The 11,979-nt window shown below is 37.8% G+C and overlaps 1 protein-coding gene across 1 annotated transcript; it reads left to right on the top strand.

Annotated features, from left to right (window-relative positions):
* Positions 1 to 1,472: 1,472 nt before the first annotated feature.
* On the top strand, positions 1,473 to 8,958 carry LOC130562539 (CMP-N-acetylneuraminate-beta-galactosamide-alpha-2,3-sialyltransferase 4-like; the record flags this gene model as incomplete). The annotated part of the gene is made up of 5 exons (XM_057347626.1): positions 1,473 to 1,588; positions 2,848 to 3,037; positions 3,157 to 3,294; positions 7,595 to 7,747; positions 7,826 to 8,958. Coding segments are annotated over 5 exons (681 nt in total), but the record flags the coding sequence as incomplete, so codon positions are not given.
* Positions 8,959 to 11,979: the final 3,021 nt, after the last annotated feature.

Raw genomic sequence — 11,979 nt, 5'->3', positions numbered from 1 at the left:
CTGTCCATTCATAACGTTACTGTTACAATGACAACACAAGTGTCTCATGACGTCACGGCGTTAGTGAAGGTCAAGTGTCACGAGCGGTCTTGTCCAAATGGCACAAAAATGAATTTCTTTTTTTGCTGAACATTAATGTCCTCATGCAGGACTTCATCAGTGTCAACCTATAAAGAAAGGCCACTTTCTGAGATTCGCATGCAGGCCAGCAGTAATGTAAGACAATTATTTTTTTATTTGAGATTGTGACTAATAGGTCTACAGGCAGAATGTGTACGGAATGTGTACGATTTCTATATGCTGTCGCCGTGCAGCATGCAGTTGTATTTAATCGCGTGACTGGTTTGCCCATGGTTTATTATAGGTTGATGTTTGGGTGGTTAAAGTTTTTGCATTTCATATAGCAAAAATGATACGAGGAACAAATCTCTTTTATACATGCAAAAGACAGAGAACCTAAATGTATTCCAAATGTACAATATCGACATTTTCTGAAATTTGTAAATGTTTTATTTTTTGGAACAGGTCAAATGCAGATTGAACCTTCTGAATCTGAAAAATCACTTTCGGTTTAGAATTATAAGGTTCTATCTGCAAAACATTCATTTAAGCAATACATTTTCAAGCAACACAAACCATTTATTTATTACTTTTGTTAAAACATGAAATTAGTGTATAATAATGTGTAAAAAGGTACATTTTCATGGTTTTTATGACACTTATTTCATATTTTAGGATGCATTTTTCTTGTTCAAGTAACACATAAAAGGCTGTGCTAATTGTTTTATCGAAGTTTTAGCCACAGAAGGTGGGCCAGATCAAATTACTTTTTAAAGATGAGTATTGCTAAAAAACATAATGTTTATTTTTGTAATCAAGACTCTTGACGTTGTTGACTATTTGGCATTAACTGCATTATTAGAGTCTATGTAAACACAAGTATTAGGAAGCTAGCACTGCTGGCTAGTGTTGTGTCTATAAATATAAAAAAATCTCCTCAACAAAACCTAAAACAAAACAAAAAAGAACTTTCGAGTAGACAAGAGTATCAATAAAACGGTCAACCTTGAGGTTTCTTTCAAACATTGTTTTGTGTTGTACTGTTTCCTCAGATATTCCCCGTCACTGAGGAGTCTGGTCACATGACAAAGAAAGCTGATCCTGATTGGTCCTCTTGTGTGCATTCATAGTGCTGATTGGCTTTTGCAGATAGAACCTTATAGCACCAAATTATAATTTGATTTTGTAGATCTTATTTAAAAAAGTCCCAGAATGCACACATTTTTAAAAAAAAACATGGCATAATGTAAATAAATTGTCACAGAATAAGAATATGTGAATAACTCAATCTACTTCTAAGGCGACACTGTGTTAAAAGCAACACGTGCATTTTAAGAGTGTGGTTTCCCATTTCCGTGTTTTTGCAACAACCTTATAAATAGACATTGCAAAATTTGCTATCTGACCTGTAACTGTGTTTTTGTGTCAGCAGTTTAGATTGCAGGACGTGTGTGGTCATAGGGAACAGCTTTACAGTTAAAAACAGCTCACTGGGGGAGATCATCAACAAATACAACGTCGTGATCAGGTGCAGACCTACACTCCTCCTCAACATCTCAACATTTCCACTTTTTCTTTTCACTTTCCTCCTCGAAGTTTTTGGAAGGGTTTTCTGTGGTTTAGTTTAAGCTTCACTTCATGTTTGAGGTTTCTGGTTAAACTCTTCCATTGGTTTGGCTTATACTTCACATTCTTTGTTTATTGTAGATGTGTTGAGTGACATATAATAGGCTCACTGCACAATAACTTCTGTTATTAGAGCTCTGCTTGGCTACTGTTTCTCAACCGGTTTAAAGCTGAGGAATGAACAAAGGCCATTTTATTTCTCCTAAGCTTCTAACAAACGGTAAAATTTGGCCTAGTATTTTTCCATAATTTCCTCCTACTCAGCCCTAATCACCATGGAGGAGGAAAGGAGAACTGGTTGACATTTGGTGTTGAGTTACAAATCCTGGTTCAAAGTCCCCATTAACAGAGATCAGCAGCTTTTCTCTAATCTCATTGTGTAAAGAAGACTGTTTCTGTCTCAATAAATAAATCCCACGAAAAAGCAAATGTCACATGGGGGTGGTCGTCTGTTTTCTGTCAGTAGTGATAAGAGGGTGTTGTAGCATCTATAGTCCCAGGGTGCTTACCCTTACATTACCCTGTAGCCTTACCGCTTACAGTTTGTATAGTAATGTTTAATTCTTTTCTAAAACATCTTTGAGTCGCTGATGCTTTTATAATTTGTTGCATGCAAGATTTAAGCTCCAAGTTTCTGTTTTCCATTGTCAGTTATTTGGTAATTCATTACCCGCCGTGTAGCCATTATTTGTTTTTAAGTAGTTTCTCAAACCGGGGTCCACGTACTCCAGGGGTCCATTTAAAATAGCCAGGAGGCCCATGGAAAATTCATGAATTGTAAAAAAGCTCTCACTGAAAATCATGGCAAGTGATTTAAAGCCAAATACAAAACAGACTAATTACATCACATCTTTGTTTAGAGGTATAAATATTTTAAAGTCTGGTAAGTTTTGCTTGAGCTCTTTTAGTGATTCATCTGAAACACAGCGCATGAGCCAATTTCAACATTATTTATTTATGTGCATGTGCGTACATAACCGTAAAGTAACATCCTGCCCATAGGACACTTGGTTTATTTTATTATTTCATCCGCTTTATATGCACATTCTGAGTATTGATTTATAAATAAGCGTTATTAAGCGTGCAGAAATTTCAATATCCTCAGCGCTTGACCTTTGACCTTCCTCTATTTGCTCGTCTAATTTGTATTACTTCACTCAGGCTGAACGATGCCCCAGTCAGAGGCTTCGAGGAGGATGTGGGAAACAAGACCACCCTGCGTCTGTTTTACCCTGAATCAGCGTCTTATAACCCTGGGAAACACAATGACCCAGACACCCTGCTGGTCCTGGTTCCATTCAAACAGCAGGACCTCCTCTGGCTCAAAGAGATCTTATATAATGAAAAGAGGGTGAGCAAAGTTTCACTGCTTGTTGTCAGCAACTTATTTGTGTTTTCACACTTGCCTCACCCAGTACCACTGTTTTGACCAATAAACATGAGACACTGAGATCTCTGTGCTTGACTTAGGTCCGAAAGGGTTTTTGGAAGCCTCCTCCTCAGATTTGGCTCGGCAGATTCAGTCAGATCCGTGTGCTGGATCCATATTTCCTTCATCTAACAGCCAGCAACCTTCTTAAAATTCCCCTGAACCCACGCCGGCAACAGGTGAGAACCACACGTGGCCAAGCTCCTGGGGAATGTGATGTTAAATACTCTTTGGTCTGGCAACCAAATACATATTTATATATATTTTGGCCTTTATATATATTGAGGCCAAAATATTTCAAGATGCCAAAATCCCAAATGACAACTTGTTTGTCATCACTGGAAGTCAGAGATTAAATATTTTTTTTTGCGCATTATCTGTAATTCTAGTGAAGCTGTGATGACATACAGCAAGTCAGTTTCCTAATAAACCAACAGAGACTTGTTTAGATAAAAAGAGTTCAGATAAGAAGTGTGTCTGTTTATTTCTGGTACGAGCTCTCTAAGGCATGTAACAGGAAACGGAAGAATATGAACTGAAGCTGAAATTATTCTGTACTTCCTCCCCACCCACCCACCCTCCCACCCACCAAACTCACCTCAAATTGTTTCTTCGGTTCTTTCACACTTTGTCTTAATCAGTGACCACAGTCGACAAACATGTGCATGTTCCTCCTGTGTACTGTATGTTTGTGAGGCACACTCCTCCTCATATTTTTGCCTTTTTTGTTCAGCATGCTCACAGTGAGCTCTGGTGCAAACCTTCTCAGACACACATGAAACACATTTACTGTCATTTTTATCCCAAGTACTGTATATACTTCAAGTTAATTTTATTTATATACTTAATTAATTTTTAAGTATTCTTTATGTAGTAAGTGTGCTAGTAGTATACTTGTACAGTAGGCCCACTTTTTAGTTTATAAGTTTTTTTTTTTTAGTTTATAAAAGGTTTCGCATGTACTGAAAATATATTAAAAGTGAACTCGTTTTTATACTAATAGTATAAATAGTATATAGTATACTTTAAGTGTAACAGTAGTACACTATGAGTACAGTACTTTACAACTACTTAATGTATTTTGTTTGTAATGCAACTGTGCTACAGTTAACTTATGGGTATACTGATAGTTTACATGTTTCACACATTTTATGATAGTACACTTTTAAGTATACTCTTAGTAAACTACTAGTAGATTTACACTGCAAGTATACTTGAATTTTTTTTAATTGAAGTAAAGTTCTATTTATAAATATCTTTGCACCTTTAATATACTACTATCTTTTTATTTAGGTTTTTAGTAGGTTTGAAGTATGAGGCAAATCCGCATTTCTGTTCCTATGTAAGGTATATTTAAGTGTAATTTTAAGGATGTTTCTGAGAAGTGCATGAAAAGTCTCAAAAGTATACTTTTTATTTTTTAAATTGAAAAGAAGTATACTAATAGCACACTTGAAAATGAAAGCAATAAGTTACACGAGGCTGTGCTTTATTGGCCACGCACACACTGCAAAGTTTCACTGATTGACTGATTTGTACTGATTGACACACTGGTAACCATTGCGATGTTCTGGGTTCTCACAGCTGTGAAGTTGAGGGTTGGAAAAATATAACCTTCCATCCGCTGAAAAAAAAGTCCCTGATTGACTGTAAACAACAATATAATGTTTTGTTTACGTTGCTAAGGGTGCGTTGTCATACACAGAACCGTTAGGTGAATCATTAGGGGAAGCATTCTTTAGGTGAAGCATTCATAGCTGTTTTATTGCGAATATAGCACAGCTATCGACCAATCAGAATCAAGGACTGGAACTAATTGTAAACTTCTTTTGTAGTAAGGGTTACTTTTTCATTTTAGAAGTATAAAAATATATACTAATAGCACACTTGAATAAACTTCTTGTAAGGGTTTATATACTAAAGGATAAGAACAATCACCTCTCATACTTCACCTCTGCGTACTTCACTGACAGGGCCCCCGCTACCGTACATCTGGGCAGCCAGCCAGACTGAATGACACAAACTTTAGGAATGCAGCAAGTGGAGCTCTACTATCAAAAACACAACACATCACTGAGCGGATGCCACTTGCACACATGCACACGATCCATTGCTTTTCGAGAAAAAAGCCTGAAGCTGCAAGTGATATTTTCAGTCAAATACTGTATTGTTTTAAGATGCTTAAGGCCAAATAATGTATAATATATATGTAATATAGTTCTTAAGCTAGACACGTATTACTAAATCCCTGACACAGCCTGTAGCCAAACGCCTGTTCACCCTCTGACAGCGTAAAGAGAGAGTTTTGAATAGGAAATGCTAGCTGAAGCATTGTTCCTAAAATTAGAAAGAGAACAACAGATATGGAGGAAATCATGAGATGAGTCAGTGATCATGAAAAACTTGTAAATATCAGGGGATTTTAAAATGCCAATGAAGGATGAATTCTAGGGATGCACCGAAATGAAAATTCTTGGCTGAAACCGAAAACCGAAAAAGAGGAAACCAAGGCCGAAAACCGAAACACCGAAAGAAATTATGCCAATTATTAGTACCATTGCATTTATGGCTATGACTGTGTACTAACTTTACTAAAATCAAGGTATTGCAATTGCATAAATTAATATTAAAGTTTCAAAGAATAAATCAATTACAAATTATGCAAATATTTATTTAACACATTGCAACAATGCACAGTATAAAATAAAATTCAAACCAAAATGTTTAACTTGACCCCACTCATGTGTACATTAAATAATAATGTACAGGCCTGCTGAAAGGTTGTAAAATTAAATGTTCTCTCATAAAAACAAAGTGCATTTAGGTCAAGTGCATTACCTATTATTTGAGGCACTTTCTTGCAGGATTTCACTTAACATATCAGACAACGAGGGTGCATGCCCCTCATCTGGTGCAGAGAGACGAGTCCTTTTTTCTGCGCTCTGATCTCCTGCGCTGAGCGCTGCTCCGTCTCCACGCGGGTTCTCCGCATCCATCGCGGCCTGGATCATTTCTCGTGCATTTTAGTGGGCGTGCTCGGAGGCGTTTTCCTTTTCTGTGCCGCGTTCCTCTCATATTCAGCGTAGCGATCGGAATGTTTGGATTTCAGGTGATAAATTAAACCCGACGTGGAGAAAGTCTTTGCAGATGCACCCCCTCTTGAAATTTCGGCATTACATGTTTTGCAAATCGCTGTCCGTGGGTCTTTCTCAGGTATACTGAAATACGTCCACACCGCAGACATGTTGCTTCAGACAAGCACGTGCAGGTCGCGGTTTCTGTTTGCGTCATCACAACATTTCGGCCGTATTGTTTCGGTGATAAAAGTCTTTCGGCCGAAAACCGAAAATGCACTTTTGGGCCATTTTCGGCCGCCGAATGTTCGGTGCATCCCTAATGAATTCTCTTGTTAAAGGTGTTATTGTTGTTAAAATGTTTCACCATATCCATGCTGAGATTTTTCTTTGCGGGAATATACTCTGTGCGTGTGTTTAGGGTAGTGCTGTACAGCTCGGTAGCTGCAGAAATCATGCAGCCATTCAGAAAAGCTAATGACGTGGAACCACTGGAGAGAGATAAAGACACATCTTAAATGACCAGCCTGGAAAAAGATTTATTGCTCTCCCCTGCTATTAGTAAAATTTCCACCCAACAAGTGACCATTGGCAATTATTTACAGCAAACATGTTTTAAGGGCTTTACTGCATTGCTTTGAGCACAGCATACGAAGCGTGTGCAAAGAGGGTTAGTTCACCCAAAAATGAAGATTCTGTCATCATTTCCTCACCCTCTTGTCATTTCAAGCCTGTATGACTTTCTTTCTTCTGCAGAACACAAAAGAAGATATTTGGAAGAATGTCGGTAACCGAACAACGGCGGTACCCATTCACTTATATTGTATGGACACAAAACCAATGCAAGTCAATAGGTAGCGCTGTTGTTCGGTTAACAACATTTAAAAAATATATTTTCTCATAAAAATACTTTCTTATCATACAGGTTTGAAATGACAAGGGGGTGAGTAAATGATGACAGAATTTTTATTTATTGGGTGAACTATACCTTAAAGCGATTTCACCACATTTACAAATTACATGTCAAGTTTAATCAAGTTTTCTGAAGCAAATATGGCAGCCATTGTATTATATATCATGACTTTAGAATGCAAGATACTTTAGAAACAAAAGCTGTTGATGTAATTGGCATCCAATCTTGGTAATTTGAGAGCAACAGTTAAGGTGATTGTTTCATTGAATAACTTATCAAATAACAAGTATCAAATGGCTTGAGAAGATATGGGATATGGCGTATAGTTCATACAGCATTGTCATATGAACTTATTTATTTTGCCTTTATAGCGAGTAACAGAATGTTAATTTTGGGGTATTCTGTGAAAGAACACAACTGCCCCCTGCAGGAGAACAGACGCTATTGAATAGACTCTAACATGCACCACCTTTGTTTTTGCTGTTCTTTCAGAAGCCTGTTCATCCCACCACTGGTATTCTGGCAGTGTTTGTGGCACTAAACTACTGTGATGTCGTTCATCTGGCTGGATTCGGATATCCGGAAAACAGAAACCAGCAACAGCCAATCCACTACTATGGACAGGACACAATGAAATCCATGAAGGTTGGTTTGAAAGTGTCCATGTACTGAAAAAAATATGATGAGTTTTTATGTCTGTAACTTTCATGTTGGTTGTTGCAGAATTCCTTCCATGATCTGAACCTAGAGGCACGAGTTCTTAAGAGACTGGAAGAGCAGGGGGTCATTTTACATCTGCATTCTTAGCACACATACAAACAAACAAACAGTTGAATTCAACACTGCTGTTTAGTATTTTTTTCCTGTGTGTACATGCGAATGTGTAGGTATACCATAATACAAACAGTCTATATGTAAAAGACAAAAAACTGGACTGCACGTAAGCCACAGAAACACACAGGATCATGTTTTCATGCTTAAATTGGTCTAAAGTGTTTAGTTCGCTCACACTGCAGAGCCGTGTGAGAGTTCTGTATTTGTACATAATTACCACAAGTTTTGTCTAACCTTAGATGTCCATAATTGATTCTTTAATTATTTTCTTTATATGGCCACTGGATATTTTGTGAACGTTTTAAGTATTTAATAAACAAAATGTTTTTTTTATGCTAAAAATAAGGCCTCCTCTCTATTTTAAGCAGCGCAGATTTACACCATAAAGATTTCTGCTGACCTGTTATAAAGTAATCATGTTACAGTACCTCTAACAGCCTGTAGAGGGCGATTAATCCACGTCACAGTTGAAGAATGGTTTGTTTGTTTATGTCTGCCTACTGAAGCGCAACATATGTACATGATGGCCTTATGTTCACTTTTGGCTTCTTATTTTGGAGTTAGAACAGATGAAGTTGCGTCAGACGTGTTTTCATGTGCCAGAATAAGCTGTCAGTAATAACTGCAAAAGCCTGATTTCTGTCGGCCTCAATATGAGTCAAGTTTTGCCTTGACTGTCTCATTACTCCGAACAGTATGGTTATAGACCGTTTCATCGGACGCGCACGCGCCTTACGGTTTTGACTAGAAGGGATACAGCTACCTCCACTGGCCATGCGCACTTAAATACTGCATAATTTTTGTCACGCTGAAAACAGTTGATTAATATTTTTTTTATTATTGTAAGGTTAGGCTTAGGGTTGGGGTAGGTGTAGGGGTTAGCTAATACTATTTAATTGTAATTATATGGCACGATTTTGCACCACTTCCGGCCGTAGCTGTATCCCTTCTAGCAACATGGGTGTCCAGTTACTTCCGGTTTGTGTTTGGCTAGTGTCTAATAATATAACTTTATATTTTATTTAATTAAAATATGTTAATATTGTTAATATTGATTTGTATTATTTAACTGTATTAAATAAACAATTTGTTGAATTTTGTTGTAAGTTCATTTAATTAATTAAAGGGGTCGTATGGCGCGAATACGTGTTTTTTCTGTGTCTTTGTGTTAAATTGCAAAAATTAAAGTGTGGGAACAAAAGATGCATTCTATCTAAAAGCGAATGCTCACCCAGACCTGCCTGAAACGCCTCGTGTAACCACACCCCCACAAATCTAAGTCAGTTAGTGATATGATTTGACTAAGTCCGCCCAAATGTATACGCAAGTAAGGTGGGCGTACCTGTCAGTACAATTGCTTTGGAACCTGATGTTCCAAATATGGTAAGAGGCGTTACATTTCCATCACACGCTTGCAGTATTCAACCAATCACTACGCACTGGTTAACTGGCCAATCATAGCACACTTCGCTTATCAGAGCGAACAGCTTTGTAAAAAATCTGCGCGTTTCAGAGAGGCGGGGCAAAGAGGTGATACAAACATGCACTGTATGTGGAAGATACAGCGGTTTTGAACCTTAAATCGTGTATACACATTGCATTACATCTAAAACAAACTATAATATTCGTTTTAGCCGTGTCATATGACCCCTTTAAATAAACTATTTGTTAAATAGGTCCTGTGGTTCGGTCGCATTTAAACTAACCGTATGGTACATTCACATCTAGCGGTTGAGCTTAGTGGGCTATCGGAGTCTAAATTCGGAATAGCCTACTGGAGAGGCAATTAGCCAAGTAACAGTTCTTTTCGCTTTCTTTTGATTGTTATCAGAAATAATCTACAGGCACTATTGTTTGTGAATGTGTACAGGAAGTTTAGTTGGGGGGGGGTTAATGTTGTTAAAATGAAACCATCTATATAATTATGCTTAATCATTTGAAATGTCAATTTGAATTCAACACGTAAAGGTAAGTTTCTTATTGCCCTTATTGCCCAGCTGCGATTTATTGTACTTAAATGCTTAAGCAAGTTTTTTTCTAATTAAAAACAAGAACAATATGTTAATGTTTCAAATGAAGTGGTGCACAAGGTTTTTTACCTTGATCCATAACGGTACAATTGAACAGTTTTTAATGTTGTAGTATATTAAAATAAAAGGTGTTTGAAAAAAGTAAAAAAAGTGTGTAAGATGCGATTTTATGTTTCAAACTGAAATGACGCCAGAAAAAAAAGTTAAGGATTGCAACTTAAATTACAAAAAAATACTGATCAAATGTATTAATACAAGTAGGCTTGTAGTAGTATTTAAGGGCAATAAGAATATTTAGAGAGGACGTAGGCTACTGTAAAAGACTGATATTGCTTTTATACCTTATATGTGTCTTTAAACAATATGTGAATGTCTATTTAGAAAAGACAACGTCATTTGGTCACACTGACTTCACATTCATTTTCTGTGTAGCCGGAAACTGCAGCTGTAATTTCTCTCTATATGGATAGTCGACCACGTGTAAAGCAGCTAGTTTATAGCGAAACAAAGTTGTGTGCGTGCGTCACTGCCATCTTCACAGGCTGGACGTTTGTGAACAGTGGCGGTTTCATTACCCCTACAGAATCAGCGCGCGAGCTAAATGATTTGTTTTGTCATACCGGATAGGTCATCCTAGCTTCTGTTATGCAACACGGTGTGTTACGCAATCGAAGAAGACGTGTTTACATGACAACCTAAAACTAGGTCGGTGCAAGTTGTCAATGGGACTCCGTGTTCACATACGTCTGTAGGTGTAGGCCTATAGGTGCGCGTATACATTTCGTGTGCGTACTGTATGCCAAAGATTCAATACACGGATTGCTGGCTTCTGCAGAAAACCCCCTTCTATCAATGTCTGTCTTTCATCAATAATGCACGAATGTGAGAGATCATTGTTAAATCAGGGGAAGTGTAGTTAATAGTCAATATTTTAACTGTACAGTATGTCGCAGTTTTGCTGGATCATCATGATTCACACGTGTTATTTTTGACTCAGATGCAGAAGATTTCTGTGCGGTGGATTCAACAGCAGCTCTCTGCCTTCTTTACACAGCTGAACTTTAAAATCTGAATCTGATCAAAATCAAATCTGTCCAAACACTATTTTGCCCTTTAATTCTTTGATAACTTGCAAAGAGCTCTTGAATTCTTAAGCCATCCTTTGTATGCAAAGACATTGTTGAGCAGAAATAATGAAATGTCATGCTGAGATCAGATCACCCACACTCTTGAGCTAATCCTGAAACGCTCTTTCCTTTCTCTCTGTGATGAACCTTCCCACCGACTGCAGATATTCTGCAGGGAAGATCACAGAGTTTGAACTTTTGGTGAAGAGGTAAATGAAAGTCAATGCTTCGTGTTGACATACTGCTCCTGATATCAGCCAGACCTATTTTTGATGTTGCATGTTATCATTAAAATGGAGATTCATGAGAGATTATAAAAAAACAGAGAACGTCAAAGTTCCTACCTTAAGGATTCACAGACAGTTTAACTAACACTAGTAGCAAACTAGCTGAGACCACTTACAGAACCTTTTCTAGCAACACGCCTATGTCAGCACGCTTATCTTGTCCTAAATACATTGTGTACATTGTTCATTATGACACGTCTCATGCTGGTAGGTTTGCACAGGGCTTTCCCTGCTCCACAGACTACATGATTACAGTCAGACACACTGTGTCCATGTGTCAGCATTCAACAATGTCCTCAGATGGTGGTGTTCTGTTAGGTCTGTTTATCTCAGACCTCAATCGCATATCTCAGTCATGCAGGCTGCACGGGTGTCCACAACAAACAGATTTTGAAATCGCTGCTTTGATTAGAGCAAGCGGGCCCCTCCCACTTGATGACACGTCTCCTCTCAGCCCCTCATTGGTTTGTTTGTCATTATTTAGTGTGACTTCACTGGCTGTGCTGAGACGCAGAACCCAGCCTTTCAGATGGATTGCCCTCATGTCTTTGTTCAGTACACGGCATTTAAATGACAATCCACAATTACAAAGAATCGCC

Source organism: Triplophysa rosa, linkage group LG12 (assembly GCF_024868665.1).
Source record: "Triplophysa rosa linkage group LG12, Trosa_1v2, whole genome shotgun sequence".
In the NCBI taxonomy this organism is placed as follows: domain Eukaryota; kingdom Metazoa; phylum Chordata; class Actinopteri; order Cypriniformes; family Nemacheilidae; genus Triplophysa; species Triplophysa rosa.
This window is presented reverse-complemented; position numbering and strand designations above follow the sequence as displayed.